This window comes from Gobius niger (assembly GCF_951799975.1).
Source record: "Gobius niger genome assembly, chromosome: 10".
Classification (NCBI taxonomy): domain Eukaryota; kingdom Metazoa; phylum Chordata; class Actinopteri; order Gobiiformes; family Gobiidae; genus Gobius; species Gobius niger.
The window spans coordinates 33,013,808-33,033,090 of record NC_136861.1 but is presented as its reverse complement, the minus strand read 5'-3'; the positions used below and the strand labels follow the sequence as shown (position 1 = coordinate 33,033,090).

Sequence of the window (19,283 nt, the reverse complement as noted above, 5' to 3'; positions counted from 1 at the left end):
ATTAGCTAACAACTTTCAAAGCGCCATTTTGGTCCTGGAATCAAGGAAGAAGTGCCCCCTCTGCTGGCGCTTTGTATAACTACATGTGACTATGTATAACTAGGGATATTTTTTGTTTCTTTTGATCCAGCCAAGCCTACATAAGGCCACACAATCGGGCCATTTTCTGTTGTGTCACTTGTTTTTTGTGTGGTTCTGGACTTTGTGTTTTTCATAATTCAATTAGTTTAGACTGTGCTCTTTTTCATAGGACTATTAGAACTTCCTGTTTTGGAGACACTTGAGTTAGTTTCTGATAAGCTTTGTTTAGCTAATTTGAGTAATTTCCTTTTTTTGTATGTTAACCCAAAGACATTTTCTCCAGTTCAGCTTTACCCAAATCTAAAAGCTTCTCAGCTGGTGGCGTTACAGCCTATATGTCAATGTAACGCCTCATTTGAAACCTAAGGCCCACAAAACTGATCGTAACGTTGTTGCATTGTCGCCGCGTTTCGTTTTTTTTTTTCATTTGTGTCACATTTTTGTCACTTTTTAGCCTTGTTTTCGTCGCTTTTTTATTGCGTTATTGATGCTTCCCCGGTGTGTATTTGTTGCTTCTTTGTTTTGCGTTTTTTTGTCGCTCTTTTCTGGCTCTTTTGTCGTATTTCCATCCTCGTTTCCGTTGCTATTTGGGCATTTTTTTTCAAGAAGCCTTTAGATTTGGGTAAAGCCAAACTGGAGAAAATGTGCTCGGCTCAGGTGGGGGTCGAGAGGCCCTTTCGTTTGATTCATTTGGGCGGACATTTTGTTATCCTTACCCCAGTCCTTAATTTGTAAATTAGTATTTTTAGGAACACTTTTGATCTGATGTGATGGATTGGGGGAACAGGCCAAAACATTTGCCGGAACACTCTACTTAGACACCATTATATCAGATAAATGTTTTGCCGGATCCTCCTAAATATTTCCCGGATCGTTTACCCTGAAAAAAATTGAATTGGGGGAATGCGTTCGGGGGATCATTTTAAGCACCGCCTTACCCTTTACATTCCTTCTGATCAAATAATAACTTCTACCATTTAACATCTTGTATTTTGTTACCTCCACACACCAAGCTTGGTCATGACCTAATGTATAAGTATAATATAACTCTTTTCCATCAGTCCATCTAGGCCAGCTATAGTAAATTATCACATATATAGGACTTTTTATACCAGAACTTTGAAATATTGCTTTTGGACAGCTCTGTGCCACTGTTACCTGGACTGGAGTGTTGTTTTTAGGCATTTAAATAAGGTTGGAAACTATCGCTAGAGAAATGAAACGGTCTGATGGAGATGAAGACCATGAGAACACACAGGCATCCGCTAAATAGTCTAAATAAGCCAGTTTACTAAGAATTGATCAACCAGTTGGTTTAGCACGAGCACTCTGACCTGTGTGACAAAGCTAGTGTTCAGAAGTGACTGAGCAGTGAAACCGTGAAAATGTTAAGTTTTGAGTGTGTTTGCCACCGGATACCGCTCACCTGGTCTGGCGCAGGGGTATGGGCAGCGAGATGCACAGGAACGGGTCGAACGTGTTGCTTTGCTTCAGGCAATGAGGACACGTCAGGGAAGATCTGAAACCACACGTAAAAAATCGACCGAATCAACAAAAAACAATATAACAGTCTTCTTTCACTTCTTCCCACAGACCAGTGTAACTTCTCCAGGGCAGTATTAGATGTTTTCACGAAGTTCGAATCTGGCGTCACCGAAGTTTGTGACGGGAGGAGGTGGAAGCCGAGCCGGGTGGAGGTGGCTGCTCCCCCGCCGGGCCGGCTAAAGCGGTTTCCCGCGCGTTGCATCATTCGCTCAAGAGAGAGATGAGAGCGGAGAGGGGGGCGCACCGCTGGAGCTGCCTGTCCCCAGTCTCCAAACAAATAACCAGTCTATGCAAAACCAACGCACGAAAGGACTGATGGATGATTGGAAGTGATGTGATCAAATATGCTAATGTAAGAGCTGAAGACATAGACAGTAGTGACAGTAGTGAAGTCTTATTCTCATTTGCTTCGACTACATTTGTATTGAAACTTTAGACAAAATTGTTATCAGAGCGTAGTTAAAGCACTGCAGGTGTCGTAGCATGTCCGTTTTTTTACTCATTAATTGTCCCTGAGAGTAAATACTGCGCTGACAGAAAAGACAAAGGGAGAGAGGGATATTGTTCATCAATGGAGATCATTTTTTTCACTCTTTCTTGGCTGTAAATACTGTTTAAGTGACGCTAGCCTGCAGTTAGCTTTGTCCGTTAGCCTGCTAGCTTCTTTTTCGCCATTCCATTAGTGTGTATTGGGGCCTCCGACCCGGTGGCAGGGAAGTTGCAATTGTGGTTTTCTGGCCAGAAACGCCATGGGGAGATGAAAGACCCCCCCCCCCAATCATCACAAGTATTACCCCTATGGGAATTTATTAAGGTAAACAAGTTACTTAGTACTGCTACTATTTATTATTTCATATTTTTCAACAAGCCAATGAGAAATGAGGGAGTTAGAGTCATACCGTATAGCGTTCTTTTGATGATTTCGAGATAAATAGTAAATTTGATGTATTTTAAAATTGAAAACAGCATATTTTAGTTAAATTAAGCCAAATATCAAAATACAGTATCCAAACTAACATCATTGAACCAGCTTTTACATGTTTTGAACCTTATATGCTAATTACATTTTACAGAAGTGATTTTGGGAACTGCTGTTTAACACAAAATCATTATTCACACACAATAAACTGTACGTCCCTAGCCCATTTCAGACACTGCCTCCAGAGATTATTCGAAAGCTTCAGTATTTCTTGCTGTATTTGCAATTTGGCATTTTTTACAGAGTTTATTTATGTTGTACATGTTTAACTTTGGGAATTAAAGCAGCAAGTCTTTATCTAGTCGTGTCGAGAATACAAACGTGATCATGTAACTCGCACTCCGCGGTTTTACCCCCGGCTCACACTGACTCCTGAACGGCGTCTGCACGTATTCTGTGCGGTTGACTTGACAGTGCCCACGACTTGACAAGGTTTGTGCAAAAAGACATTTTAACACCACATTCATGGGGAAAAACACAGATCAAGCAACTCACATGGGCGAAATAAAGCGATAGTTGTCCACTTCCAAGCGGACACTTACTCCAACCGAGCACAAATAGTCCACCATGATCCTCTGGCCAAATGTGTCTGTTTTGCCGTATTGTTGACATTAACCAAGTTATGAGTGAATACTTGATTTTATTCTGATAATTCACCAATAATAGACTTCTTGTGGATTTGCGCCGTACGACCTCGGTAACCAGAGCTGCACCGTGTGGGCCTAATGTGAGTGTATAACATTGGTTTTAACACAATGAGTGCCGCGCTGTTTTGAGGATTTAGCTGTAGTGCCAGCAATCCAGACCCTTTTTCACGATATTTGTAGCACCACAGCATATTCTATGTTATAGCCATGGACACATGCTACATAAGGTGAGACTCTGAGCTCTCCGTAGGTAAAAACAGTTTAGTTCTACGTGCCTCAGTTCCTGAGAAATCGAAGTTAAACAGAGGCTAGTTTTGATCAGAATCACTGTTTTTTTTCTTTCTAGAAACTGAGAAAACAGGGGTTTTATGAATCACTCTCCTTTCTGATTAACTCCTCTCCTCCTCTCTCCTCCTTCATCCTCTCTGGATGGACACTAACGTTATGGGAAGAAGCAAATGCCTAAATATTTCCGTTTCAAGTCAATTTTCAACGACAACATTGCTGCCGCGTGTTATCGATCACTGCCTGGTTCTCGGATTGAAGACTTTAACAGGATGTTTCTCAGCCGTCCTTGGACCAATTTTGACCATTTCAAAACAAAAATATTAAAATCTCAACTGTTTCGACCTGTCCATGAGAAGCCGCTCTGCGTTTTGTCAAACGCTCTCCAGACAGCGAGAGAGAAGTGTCGGGTTTACAGCTGTTCGCTTCGCAACACCACGCCCCCTCGGACTAAAAAAAAGGAGTAAAGAAACGCAATGATATATATGAAATGTCCAGATCGTGACTTTTCACAACTTTTTGATGGTCATTTATTTCAGTTCTGTTCATCACAAAGCTACCAAAATCACACATAAGGTGTATTAGAGTGTCTAGTTCTGTAATAAATTAAAAAATTAAAAAATTCCGTTTATGGCACTCAGTGTGTTAATTATTTGGATTCCCTGTGGAGACGGCACTGTAGCAGTTCAGGATTCAGTGTGAGCCCGGCGTTATATGAGGGTCGAGGAAGAGTTTCTTTTCTTTAAACAGCCCCCTCGAGGCGTTAATTGGCACCTTTTGATGAAAGCAAATAGTAAAATAAACACATTGTCTAAAATAGAAGAGTATTCACAAAATACTGGCAACACAATTTGTTAAAGTTTTGCTGGGGGGGACCTCCAAGACCCCCTTCTCCCCCTTCTCCATCATATGTTTATTTTTCCTTACAAAACATTCACGTCGCTAGTGCAAATCTAAACTGCTTTTTTATTCTGAAACAGCGCCACAACACGCTAATGCCAACAATCCCAAGATCTATTCGCTTCAAAAGTGTTTTTCTGGCTTTCAATTTTCTCCACAAGACCACGAGGCAGAGCGGACTCCATCACAGCGCAGACTTTTATTTCATCCGCGAGCCGCGAGACGGACATAACTTTTCATCAGCGACACTTTTGATTAACCATTGCGGCCCCAAAGGTAAATCGAATGAGGACTTTGTGAATATTGCCACTCTGGAGAATACGACATTATGAAATATTTCAAACCCGGCACGTTTTTTAACTGCGCAGTGAGACCAAAAAATACGATGTGACACTCAGCAAGGTGTTCTATAAATTAACTCTGCCACCCGCTCCTGCCTCCCCGAGCCGACATAAGGGCACGCCGATATTTTACGCACTGCCCTGGGAAATTAAAACCCTCAGCCCACACTTCAAACCTGTTCTTTTGTATTCCTGCACCAGACGTGCGACGAGGAAGCCAGTTTAGATATTGCCCATAATTCTGTCTTTATGAAGCCCTAATAACACTAAAAATAACACATGCACGGAAGTACGCCAAAGAATTCAGCCCGGATATTTAAACACACAAAACGCTAATTACTGTATTTTCCGGACTATAGGTCACCCTTTTTTTCATTGTTTTGCTGGGGACTTATATCAATTTTTTATTTAATTTTTTCACACTGACAGCTGCTACAGGGCACTATATGGCCACAGCTGGAGGAACGAGTTTGCAAATGCGGTGCTTGAACAACGTGCTGCCGGGAGAGGCTTGTCAACAGAGCATTGAGGCCTCCATGCCCAGGTAGTTGCCAAGGCTGGTGCGACTTATACTCCAGAGCGACATATGTGTTTTTCTGTTCGTCATTATGCATTTTTTGGCTGGTGCGACTTATCCACCGGAGCGACTTATATATTTTTTTCCTCTTCATCATGCACTTTTTGGCTGGTGCGACTTATACTCCGGAGCGACATATATATGCTTATTTCTTCTTCATTATGCATTTTTTGGCTGGTGCAACTTATACTCCGGAGCGACGTATATATTGTTTTCTTCTTCATTACGCAATTTTTGGCTGGTTCAATTTATAATCTGGAGCGACTAATATATGTTTTTTTCTTCTTCATTATGCATTGTTTGACTGGTGCGACTTGTGATCTGGAGTGATTTATATATGTTTTTCATCTTCATTATGCATATTTGGCTGGTGCGATTTACACTCTGAAGCAACTTATAGTCCGGAAAAAACGGTAGGTACAAAACATTTTTTTTAGATAAAAGGAAAAGATCTTCAAAGGACTGACCAGACTGGACCAAATAAACCGGTTAAATGCAGTTTCATGGCGCAATCAACAATGTATTTTATCCGTGATACAATATATTAACAATACAATACCTACAAACCGATAAGCCAATTGAAATTGATTACAGATTTTCTCATTTTTCACCGAGATCTTGTATTGGGAGAGTGTGTGACCACTGTGCAAAGCCTTCTCCAGCACATCCTAAAGATTCAAAGTGGGGTTAAGACAGATCTGGACTCTGCGCCGGCTGATCCATGTGTGAATATTATGCCTCACGCTCACTCTCTGAACCCCTCTTTCACAATGTGAGCCCGATGAATCTTGGCATTATCATCTTGGAATAAGCGTGCGCCGTCTGCTGATCTCGTTCTTTGGGCACAGAGTGTTGCTGAGCTTAGACCTGACAGACGGCACCAGATCAGAACAGCCAGGTGCTAAATTGCAAGTATTAAGCCGCGGTACCACCTGGGTCTTGGTACTCACCTTGTCACATATCTCCTCTACCCAGTACAGGCGAGGGTTTCCACTATACAGGGCGCGCAGTTGTTGTGGGCGGCGCCCCCACAGATGTGCATGCTGTACTGAGGCATGAAAAGGATGGCTGAGAAGGTTTGTAAGCCGCGATGAGAACAATGTGGACACATGCTGCCTTTATGTCGGGCTTTTGGAATTATGTTGTGGTGCCAAGGCAAATACTAGAGGACAGAAGCAGCTAAAAGACAACTATGAAGGTAAGCTACATGCTAATGTTACGCTAACACCAGCTAAAGTTGAACTAATAACGGTGGCCTTTCAACACTTATGGGAAGCAAAAATGTAAATGCCCCTGAAATCAAGGCCTTTGAGTCAAAAAGTTTTGATGACGATAAACATTCCAAACTTCTCATAGTCCAATGGAAAAATCTGTAATGACGGGCCTTTTGTAGCTCTGAAATATTCTTTCTCCATTTTACAATAACCTAATAATAATGAAGGTCACTTTTTGTACACTGCATTAGGTTGAGGAAGTCTATGTACAGAGTGAATTTCATGAGGGAATCATGTATGATTTTTAAGATATTACAATTTACTGAATATCAGGCAGTTCAGTTATAGCGGCCATCTTGTTTCCCCAATAATACAACACATATTTTGTTTGTTTTTAAACTTATGAAGTCAAGATTTCATCTGAGGTGACATAAAGTCAAACTACACATACACTGCAAATCTCATGCAAACATACAGCTTTATATTGAAGATTTTTCTAAATGACAGATACTGAAAATTGACTTTTTGGTTTACATTCTCGCTTTATTCGCATAGAGTTGCCTTGTGTATGAAATGCACAGTATAAATAAACTTGCCTCGCCTTATTTCTTCAATAATACTCCTTCAGTAAAAACAAAGGTGATACACAAGTGGCATATTCTTTATAGGGACTATACGGAGTTTAAAAATGTTAAAACTAAGTATTTTCCTCCCCCTACATGTTCCAACAATGTCCTAAGGTGTAGAATGAGCTCAGACCTGTTCATCACAACTGCCTCTAAAATCCTGCACTGTCCCTCAAAAAGGTGTTACTTTGGGTCCAAAGTGTCGTCACGTACAAGCTTAATATAGAAGCTGCAGTTACGCATAAGACCTGAGGTGGCAGTAGTGAGCATAAAATGATCAACTTACATCTAGTCTCTTTAACCTCTTAACCCCCACCTGAACCGAGCACATTTTCTCCTGTTTGGCATTGCCCAAATCTAAAAGCTTCTTGAACAAAGCATCAAAACAGAGACGACAACAAGGATGAAAACACATCAAAAAAAGGAGCCACAAAAGAGCAACATAAACGTTCCGGAAAAGCAACAATAAGACAATAAAAAAGCGTCAAAAACACGAGAAAAAAGCAAGAGAAAAAGTGAAACCAACGGAAAAAAAAAATCAAGACGACAAAAAACCTACGATAACACGACAAAAATGCTTCAAAAATGTGACATAAACCCGTCATAGGATGCTGTTCACAAGAGCACCTGTTTTTTTAGCACTTTCCTTTTCCATATAACCGGCCGTATTTGAGAAAACTGTGTCTTTTTTTTATTTTTTTTATTTATTTTTTTAGTTTAGTTTATTTCGAACAATCAACAACAATGATAATACAAGTAATGGATACCAATACAGCAATTGTTAAAAAAGGAGTGGGTTGAAGTGTGACCTTATTTAGTCCCACCCCCTTTTCTACTTGATATTTTTTACAGGTGCAAAAGAAGCTCAAATCGTTCTTCTTTTACAACAACCTGCACAACTCAGTATTTACAACAATTGTCTTACAAACTATGAATGTCTTTCCACAATATACACATTACAGCCATAGAAATCCAGCGATAATAATGTTACTGATTGTTTAAATTGTTGTTTAAATTATAATTAATATCCAGCTCTATGGTTTCTGAAGACCATGTTTTTATACATAGATTTAAATTGGCAAACTGTGGTACATTTCTTCATTCAAGCTATTCCATAGTTTTACGCCGCAAACAGCAAGGCAGAAACTCCTCCTAGCGGATCGGACAACTGGGGTTTTGAAATTCATGTGACCCCTTAATCTATACCCTTCCTCCTGTTGTCGAAAGAAATCCTGAATACTGGCTGGTAATAGATAATTTTTAGCTTTAAACATCATTAATGCGGTGAAATAATTGATTAGATCCTTCAGTTTAAGTTGATTTGACTTTAGGAAAAGAGGGTGAGTGTGATCTCTGTATCCTGCATTATGAATAACACGAATTGCTCTTTTCTGGTCTTGTTCATGACCTTTTGACGGATTTATTTTCTCTTGGACAAACTCAAATAGTGAAACCCTATTAATTTCCGAATAATCAAAAAGAGCTGAGCACTGCGGCTGTATAAAAGCGGGTCCGGCTGACACGGTTTCAGCAGATCTCCCTCTCTCTCTCTCGGAAAGAGAAGTGAGGCCTCCTCCTCCTCACACACGTCTTATTGTAGCAGGAAACAGCCAGACTAACGGCTCCTCGTGCATACAAATGATACTCCAGATCGGTTAAAAAGAAGCACGCTATAGCCTAAAACACTCGGGAGGAAAGAGAGAGGGGGTGAGAGTGATGGGAGCAGTGGGTACAGAGAGACAGGAGGAAATACATACAGAAATATCAAATGTTTACAAAGCAGCTCGCGCTCTGGAACAGTGGTTCTCGATTGGTTTGTGAAGTAACAGATGATGACATTGAAGGGAAATTTCACGATAAAGCTCCTTCATATTTGCCTGTTGGAGAAAATCATAAAAGTTCATCAGTTTCTGTGCATGTATCGGTTTAAAACTGGCTTTTTTTGTTTTCACACATTTGTTGTTTTAAAGGTGAATTATGCAACTTTTTATGTGGGGAAAAAAAGTTCATGTTTGTGCGTATTTGACCTTGTAGTGACCCAGCGGCTGTATTCATGGTGCCTTTGTTTTCCATCACGGTGGTCTCGAGGACGCTCCAGGATCAATTGTTTGGAAGGTTTTCACTTCTGACGGAGCCTCTCACCAGAAAACCTACAAAACAATTGCTCCTGGAGTGTTGTAGAGACCACTGTGATGGAAAACAAAGGCACCATGTTAACTACTCATACAGCCGCTGGGTCACTACAAGGTCAAATACGCACAAACATCAACTCATTTTCCCCACATAAAAAGTTGCATAATGCACCTTTAAGGCGAGATGCTGCAGGCTAATAGGGAAAAGATTTACATTTAGTGATATCAATTTGAAACTTCTGCTGTAGATTGCTGATATAAACATGAGAAAAAAAAAATGTATTGCATAATTTCATTTCATGTTTTCATATAAAATTAAGACATTTTGTGCCTATTTTCAGCGACGAAATCTAAATAATGGACAGTCCCAAAAATCAAATTTCACCTTCTTTTTGTATTCAAAGCTCATTAAACTAAGCTAGGAATTAGATATTAAAACATTCCTTTGGAAAAAAGCAGTAGTAAGTAGCTCTTCCCCCTAGAGGCCATAAGCGCAACTGCAGGTGTAGTAGCAAGTTACGATTTTTTAACTTATTAATTGTCTTGGAGAGTAAATACTACGCTGACAGGAAAGGCGAAGGGAGAGAGGGATATTGTGCATCCAATTACACGATGGAGATATTTTTTTTCACTCAAATTTGGCTGTAAATACTGTTTAAAGTGACGTTAGCCCGCAGTTAGCTTTGCCCGTTAGCATGTTAGCTTCTTCTTCGTGATTCTATTAGTGGGTATTGGTTGCTCCTGTCCGGTGGCAGTCAAGTTGCAAACATGGTTTTCTGTCCAGAGCCACTAGGGGGAGATGAAAGACCCTCCAATCATCCCATAAACACTTGTATTACCCCCGCAGGGACTACGGAGAGGATTTATTAAGGTAAACACGTTACTTTAAGTCAAAAGCTGGAAAGTTTTGAGTCCATAAATAAAGTAAACCTTTTGAGAAAAGCGGCTCTGAAGTTTTGTCACGTGTGCACATGCACAAGACAATATCGACGGTCTTTCGTACGGGTGGCTGCCAGAAAGGAAATGACCATATTTGGATTATAGCATCTTCCAAGTGTTGTCATTTTTATACTCTTACATAAAAACTAACATGTTAAGGGAGGAATCTAGCTAAAAATCTACACTTCGACCATTGCAGGAAAAATCAATATTCCTCAACATTTCTCTTCCTGAGCTTTAGTGGAGCTGTGGTGGATGCTTTTACTCTGTGATGAGAGGAGAAGGAGATCAAAGGGTAAGAAAAGCTCTTTTTGGATACGAAAAACCTAAGGAGGAGCTTTTTGGGGCTCTGAGCCGCCGAATATCCGCTGGGGAAGATTCAAAAACTACTCAAAGATGCGCTAGTGGCCGGAAAAGAAACAACTCCAGGAATGTTTTTGATGAGAGAACATTAAAACATGGTAAACGGCTTGTAAAAAAGTTGATGCGTGATACCAGGGCCTAGTTCTTGAGAAAAAATGTGCCGCCAATGAATTTCAGAGGGAAAAAAAGTGTAATATAATTGTAAACAATGAAGCAGTAAGCACTTGATTGGTTGGATAATGGTTTGTGATGATCCCCATTATACAGCGCGCAGGCCCGGGGCGGAGGGCTGACACAGCTGTGGTACGTCCCGCTCCACTGCTCGTCTGCACCGTCCTCCATAATAACTCTGTCTGACAGGCTGACTCTATGCTGCCTCCACACTGGGAAACACCCACAGCAGAACCAGGTTTCTATTCTCCTTCTATTCTCTCACAAACCATTACAGCGGATTCAGATATACAGTTAAATATCATCTTTCCCTAGGGACGGGACCCACTCAATGACATTTCACTGCACACATTTTGTCAAAAACACAACATTCTGAGTCTTTTAAGTTTCCCGTTGTGTCTAATTTAGTTTTGAATATCAACATTTCTCATCATTCCTCGGTTTGAATGACTGTTTACAAATCTTTTTTTTGCATTTGCGGCATTCAATATATCGCAGTTAGGCATTAAAAGACAGCACCCTGCGATACAGATTGAACCAGCGAAGGCAATGACACCACTCACGTGCACAAATGTACCAAATATAAAGGGTTCAGGGAGCGGCTGAATGAAGGGAAGTTTACATTTCACAAAAAAGAAAACACAAAAAGAAAACGCGATCTTGCGGAAGTCGACCCTGTGTTCACCAGCGTGCATATTGTCTTTGATTCTGTCAGTCATGTCTGTTGTGACTGTGTGTGATTTTGTGACTGTGGGTGAACCAAAAACGAAATCTGATCTGATCTAATCTAAGGCTGATTACGAAGGCCGCCGCTTCTGCTCTCTTCATTCATCAGGAGGTAAATGCAGCACAGCGGCACGGACACGCCTTGTAAACACAGACTTTTCTGACAACAAATGCGAAGGAAGGGCGGGCAGCAAGCGCTCATTGAAGCACATGCCTCGGCCGACCCACTTTTTTGCCTAAGCGACGCCCTCGGGTGACAGGCGAAAGCACTAGTGCAGGGGTAGGCAACTTTGCTTGATAAAAGGGACGATTTTCTTCATCATCCAAAGACAAAGGGCCGGATACTCCAATTATAGGCCCAGGAAAAGCATGACTTTCTACAAATGTCAGTGTTGTACATCATATGGCCTAAATTGGTGTTCTGCTTCAAGAATTTTAAAGGAATTGGAATTGATTTGGATTGATTTCAAATTTCTAGAGTACTTTAAAGGGACTATAAGGAGTTTAAAAATGTTGAAATTATGTATTTTTCTCCCCTACATGTTCCAGCCATGTCCTAATGTGTAGAATGAGCTCAGACCTGTTCACCACAACTGCCTCTAAAATCCTGCACTGTCAATCAAAAAGGTGTTAATTCGGGTCTGAAGTGCCGTCACGCACAAGCTTAATATAGAAGCTGCAGCTACACATAAGACCTGAGGTGGCAGTGGTGAGTATAAAATGACCAACTTGCATCTAGCCCCTTTAACATTTAGCATTTGATCTCTGATTTGTGTCATTATGTTCCTCAAAGTCATCTTGAGGGCCAGAGGTTCTGTGATGGAGGGCCGGTTTTGGCCCCTGGGCCTGGTGTTGCCTTCCCCCGGCCTGCACTAGTGCAAGGTTGTGTGTGCGCAAGTTCGAAGCCTCGCCTCGACCAAGAGTGTCTTTGCGCCAGGCGGAAGATCGGGCCCTATAGATGTTTAAGTTCCTTCTTTTGATTCGTTTACGCAAAATATCTGCAGATTTTAGTCATAGTTTTATTCAGTCATGAACTACTTTTAATCCAGTTTGCAAAAAATATCCCTTTGACTCCAGTTAGTGTGAAATACTGTAGTTCAGTTGATGAAATGAACACTGGTAGTCATTGTAAATTCTCTGGAGGTAAATGTCTTTTTGAGTTTGTTGAAGGTGTAAAAATGAAGGTGACTTAAAAAAAAAAAAAGAAAAGCATATTTACACTCAGGCCCTCAGAACGTTTTATTTTTTTTTAGCAAATGAGACACATCACTCTAAAGTTTGTCCACTTACATACTTGATTTTGGAACATTGGATCCAAGACAGGATTAAGTGACACTGACACGTAACATCACATCAGACTAAATACACAAAGCAGTGGATGACATTTGTTAGATTAGATTTTTTTGCTAAATTAATATTAAAGTTGCGCCTCGGCGGGCCCCCTGTTGTGGACGTTTCTCTCCATATGTCGGAGCGGCCCTGTCCCCTCTCAGCCGGGCTATCGCTCATTACATCCATGTTTTACGAGTTCTGTAACTACCTTTTGTTGTTTATTGTTGCGCCTTGGCACAGCAGCATTTTTCACAGCACTACAACTCCCATGATCCTCTTCAAACTCCCCCCCCCCCCCCCCTCCCCCTCCCCCTCCCCCCCCCGTCTGCTTGGGGCCTGAGTGGGCGAGCGCCTGGCTTTTACAGCCGCTGCCAAACTATATTACATAAGAAAAGTAAAAAATGGTCACCCAAGATAATAAGGATGTCTCCATGTTGTATCGTCCGACTTGTTCTGTTGTTTACTTCCTTTGCTTCAAATTACGTACATACATTATTCTTATCTTAAAAGTGTTGGGTAGAGTAGATAAAATAAGAGTAAAACGGTAGTCAAATAAGGGCAGAATAGTTTTGTTGACATTACGCATAGTTCCGGTGGCCATTTTGAATACCGAAGTACAAATATGCAGTATTACAACAGACCAATATCTCTACTCACTACTCAGGATGAAAATGAAAGACAACTGATTGACCGTGGCATTTTTATGAACTCGTAATCATTGCTCAAGAGGATAACAGTAGTCAGTGTTTTAGCTGCTCTAGACATTAGCATGCTACCGGCTAGCAACTGTCATCAATCAACTGTCAATGGCTTCAACACGATAAACACATGTGTGGCCACATCTATGAACAATGAGGAAATACTACAGTAACAGCTCTGACCTCTGTCACATGTTGTATCCAAGGCTAGATGTTTGTGGTTCAGGGCTTCCTCTTGGAGAGGTCGGAGCTGATCTGTTGAAGCTAAATGCTAACCGGTAGCATGCTAACATCTGGTTTCTTCACATAAACGTGCGTCTCTGGGGCCGTGTTTTTACTGTTTTCTTCTTGAGCAATGATTACAAGTACATAAAAATGCCACTGTCAATCAGTCGTCTTTCTTTTTTATCCAAAGTAGAGATATTGTTACATGTAGTACTGCATAATTCTACTTCGGTATTCAAAATGGCCACCATAATAACATCACTGAAAGGTATGTATGTACAAAAGCTATTGTACTTGTAGCAGTCCTAAAGTGTCAAATGGCTCTAGGCCTGTGTAAACGTCATCATTGTGAAGAGAGTAAGTGAACACGGAGGGGTCAGTGGGGCTGAGGTATTACCGGCACTCACACTCACATGACAACTTTCCCCTGATAAAGCAGGGCCTGTACTGTCAGCACCGCGGTGTGAAGGCACGACGACTGCAAGTACTTCGTAGGCATAACTCGCGTGTTCCACTGCGGGACATTCCAGGCGCTGCTACATACAGTGCGTAGGTGTCAACTTTTGGATTTGAAAAATAAGGTACATTTATACGTCCTACCACTCTAACCGAGCTCCCAGAGGTCAAATACAGTCGTTTCCTGATACAGATTTCGGGCCAAAGCATGAGACGTGGCGGCTGTGGCGACAGTGGCGGTTCTGGTCTGGGAGTTTTCCGCCGTCCCTCATATGTTATGCAAAAATACGACAATTTCCATGAGTGTAAATTTTTCATTATTATATTCACTCGGCTTAATCCCTGTCCACACGCAGCCCACTTAAAGGGTCAAGTCTTTGTGATCAGTGGCATCTTGCATGTATGCGCTGTTATATACATAGGCCTAAAAACCTTTTATTATTAGAGCAGGGGTGTCGATGTCCTTTGGGTCGAGGGCCGAAATTCAGCCCCCACAGCGGGTCGCGGGCCGCATGTACTGTAATGTAAAGGACTGTGGCCTCATAAATAACAACAGCTTACACTTATTAAGCTTCATCAGCCTCTGTCACATGTTTCTCAGAGTGCTATATAAAGTCATTATTCATTCACTCCACACTCGATGGCAGTAAGTTACTATTGTAGCCACAGCTGCCCTGGGGCAGACTGACCATTTACCATATGGCTATAATATGCTGTTTATATCCTGATCTCTTATTAGCGTCAGCGTCCTCTGGTTCCTCTTCCTCTTTTAATTTAAGCTGCCCCCTAGTGGCTGGAATGAGCAAACTGGTTATTTAGTTGAAAATCCATAACTCCGCACAGGAATGGGCTAGAGCAGGGGTCACCAACCTTATTTCAGCTGAGGGCTACTTTAAGAGCATTAAGTTGTTCGAGGGCTACCAGTTAAAAACAAATCCTAAAGACTTAAATGTACACTGTTCACTTATAGGATATTGACCCCATATTATATTAAAATAGCTTTATTTTAAACTCATACTGAGTCACAAGAACCGAAATAACTGTAATTTTAAGAATTAGATTCAAGAAAATGAAGTGTTTTACAATTTAGAAAAAGTCCCAAGGGCTACTGGACATGCCCCAAAGGGCCCCTGGGTGCCCGCGGGCACCACGTTGGTGACCACTAGAGACTTTTTGAAGAGAAAATTTTGACATGCTCAGGAAGTCATGCTCCTCAAAGGGCCACATTAAACTGACCTTGACACATGTGATTTAGAGCATTTTTCAAGGTTATTGCTAAAATGCTTATGTATTACTTTCAGAGGAGCTGGAGACACAGATAGGCCTGTCTCTAAAGAAAATATGAATTTGACTAAATTCTACACATGGTCATGGTATAGTGCTGTTCTCCAAGTCTGTTGAGTGATCCCCACCTGTCTCTTTCTCGTCCCCGTCCCACTTTTATGAAGGAGGGAGCACCACCGCTGCGCTCTTAGCTTCTGCCCTGATGTCCATGCAGTTGTTTCGGGTTTAAAGTGCCACGCGTATCGATGCACATGTAGCCGATAGCATAAACTGAACTACATGGACTTGCCACAATGTAATGACAGGTGCATAGATCTTCTGTTGTAGATCTGCAGCGGCACCGGTCTGCAGCTTTATGATAGTCTTGGTTTAAGGACGCTGCGGTGACGTTTGACAATTCTGCTGGAGGAAACTAAGTAGTTCTCAGTACTGAGCAAAAAGCTGTTTATCTTGCTCTTAGGCCGCCCATAAGAAAAAAACACTGCTCTTTTGGCTATCAACAAGAGCTATTGCACAAATGTAAACCAATTTGCCAGCATTATTTAGCACTCTGCTAGCGAACAATGCTGTTTTTTTCAATGGATAATCAACATAAAAATACTGTGTGTAAAAAGTGGAGATTTGGAGATGATCAAACGTGTGATAAACTATCTGGTGACGTCCGACTCCCAGCAACGGTACAAGTCAAGTGTGAGGAGAGTTTAGATACACATAATTAAATACATGTTATTAAATTAATCATCCTCGTATTTAGTTCTATTTTATGGGTGAAAAATAGAGCGTGTGGCTTTAAACCTGACGATTACACCCTGCTAGGACGATGGCCAGAGCACTGATCCTTTAGGCTAAGCACAAGCGCAGAACACTCGCATCATTTATTGTAATAATCCTTGTTCGGTGTAAATGACTCACTTGTACTGCGCCTGAAAGTGCTCCTGGACAAAGCTGTGCTGGATCTTGGGCGTCTTGGGGCAGTGGTCAGGCAGGTCTTCGACACCGTCAGCGATCTGAGGGACAAACAATCGGTTTTAAACGTTGACAAATGCCAAATTGAGGCTTCAAAACATGACTTTTGGTAGATTGTATCATTTAAGACATTGTCGACATCAGAAAAAGACAGTAAGGAGTGAGAAAATTAGATCTGGACACGCGATAGAACAGCCACGCGAGCTTTCACTTTTAGGAAAACGGGACACAAGCAAATCTACAGCGACCTGATGAACACACTTCTAGCGCACATTTGCTCTCAGATGGATTAGGACGTTTGTTGTTAAGATTATGATGCAGTAAAATCCAGAAGAAGAGGTAAAAGTGAAACAAGGCAGACTGGATCGTGCTCCGTCAGGTAGATGGTGCATTAGGAAGCAGGCCGGATTATAGTAAAAGGGGCCCCGGGGCTAAAGTTTTTTCAGGGCCCCCCTTATACTGTATGTCTGTCTGTCGGATTTCTCTGTCCCTCTACAATGAAAAGACAAATGAATGATTGATTGGGGGGACATATTTGAAAGGGGGGTCTTGGGGTCCTCCCATAGAGATCTTTTTTTTATTTTAATGGTGCGATTTGGAGCATTCTCATGCATTTTAACAGACCAATGGTACATGTTTTTTCCCATTGTCAACTCAATGAAAATGGCTCAGACCTTGTTTAGACATAGTTTAGTCCTGTTTTTTTCCTGGTTTAGTCTCAGGTACAAAGTCATCTAATTAAAGCAGTACTAAGTAACGTGTTTACCTTAATAAATCCTTTCCATAGTCCCTGTGGGGGTAATACAAGTGTTTATGGGATGATTGAGGGTCTTTCATCTCCCCCTGGTGTCTCTGGCCAGAAACCATGTTCAAAGTTCTCTGCAACTTGACTGCCACCAAACCGGAGGCACCAATACACACTAATGGAATCAAGAAGAAGAAGCTAACAGGCTAACGGGCAACGCTAACTGCGGGCTAACGTCACTTTAAACAGTATTTACAGCCAAGTTTGAGTGAAAAAAAATATTTCCATTGTATAATTGGATGTACAATATCCCTCTCTCCCTTCGCCTTTCCTGTCAGTGCAGTATTTACTCTCCAAGACAATTAAAAAGTTAAAAAATCGTAAATTGCTATACAGCTGCAGTTGCGCTTATGGCCTCTAGGGGTACGAGTTACTGTGAGTGAGCCTGCATAGAGAGAGGGAACTCTCTCTTTTTCTCCTTATGCCCAGGGGCCCTTCAACCTGCTGGGCCCCTGGGCTTAGCCCCTGTAAGCCCCTGCATAAATCCAGCCTTGAGTATGACGAGTGTCCCTGTGAGATTTCCCCATCATTTAAAGTGTCACGGATTCCTCGGCTCAGAATGTGCAGATAGAGCGGCCGTGTTGTCAGAGCGCAAACACGCTGGGCCTTATCAACACCTCGCAAACCGGGCCATACAGGCCATACAGTACTCAGGAATCTGAAATACTGAAGCAAAGGGCTGGATACAGTTCAATTCAAAGTTTTCTAATGGCAAACTTCCAGTAGGTTGTTTTGTTTAAACTTTGGATATTGAAGTGCTTTGTTTTACTTTAAGCGTAAATTGTCTGTAGCTTTATTATTGTGAAATGTAGGTATTAAAAATGCCATGAGAGGGCATTAATCTCTCTCTGCCAGAGTGGTGTAAAGTCGTAAGTATTTGGAACAAGCTAAAACAAACCCGGCTGAGTCTTTTGTTTTAGTCATTACACAGGTAATTCGAGCACTGCATTTATCAGAACAAGATGAAATGTACTTCAAACACACGCAGCATATGAGTGTGAAACACCTTCATCTGTTTTTCTGTTGTAAAGGCACTACACAAATAAAAAATGACTGATTGATTCAAAACATAGAGATGCTATGAACTTGAATCACAGTTTCCAGCCCGATGAGAGGCAAAAAATGCATTGACTGACCAGATGAAAGGGTTTTGTTTGAAAAAGTCACATTTTTATTGGTGCCTGGAAGAAGAAATCCTGCCCCATGCCTGACTAAAAAGAGTTATAAGAGGTTGAAGAGGGATGCTAAGCTGCAATGTCTAATCATTTATTGGGCTAATAACACAACATATTTGGTGTCTAAGTTTTGTGAGCTGATTAAGGAGTGTTTTGCTTTGCTGTGCTCAATCCAAAAACCACATTGTTTTTGCTCAGGCAGGTAACATTGTTTTTTACCCCTCGGCCAAATGTTGCAGAATGGTATTGTCATTATAAAGTCTTCCGTCCTGGTGTCTGTCTATCCACAGTTGGGGGGAGACTGGGGTTGGCTAGGACACCATTTTGCATTTGTGCATATGTTGGTTCACAAAACAGCTGTGTTGTACAAACTAGAGTGTGTTGGTGACAATTTATGATGAGTTATATAAAGTACAGGCACTTTTTTATTTGATGCATAAAACATGACAGAAAAATGTTGAAAGCAACCCTTTGGCTGGGGCGGGTAACGACAGGCCTTAAAGGAACAGGCCACCGGTTTTCCATACTGAGATATGTTCTTACCTGAGCTTAGACGAGTTGATACGTACCTGTCTGGTCTTTGTGCGTGCCCTCAGTTATGCACAAAGACCAGAGATGTTGGGGGTGAAGTTAGAAGTGAACTAGCTCTTCCACATTTTCCCTATTTAAATACAGCTACGTGAGTAGTTACACGATCCAAGTAGGGTTACACAAAATTAAACATACACAATACCAGTGAACAATACAATATATGAAGTGATTTATGATCTAAAAGGTACTTTGACTTCTGCATTATAGAAATGTTTCTTGATATCT

General features: G+C 41.4%; 1 protein-coding gene across 2 annotated transcripts in view; it reads right to left on the bottom strand.

Annotated features, from left to right (window-relative positions):
* The window catches only part of LOC306969632 (ubiquitin carboxyl-terminal hydrolase 43-like), a 137,774-nt gene that overhangs the window by 74,216 nt on the left and 44,275 nt on the right, over positions 1–19,283 (bottom strand). For both annotated transcript variants that reach the window (XM_079565313.1, XM_079565314.1), the window contains exons 3-4: positions 16,434–16,528; positions 1,508–1,600 (exon numbers count right to left, since the gene is read on the bottom strand). In XM_079565313.1, the coding sequence (XP_079421439.1) occupies positions 1,508–1,600; positions 16,434–16,528 (188 nt within the window). The remainder of the gene's footprint in view (positions 1–1,507; positions 1,601–16,433; positions 16,529–19,283) is intronic.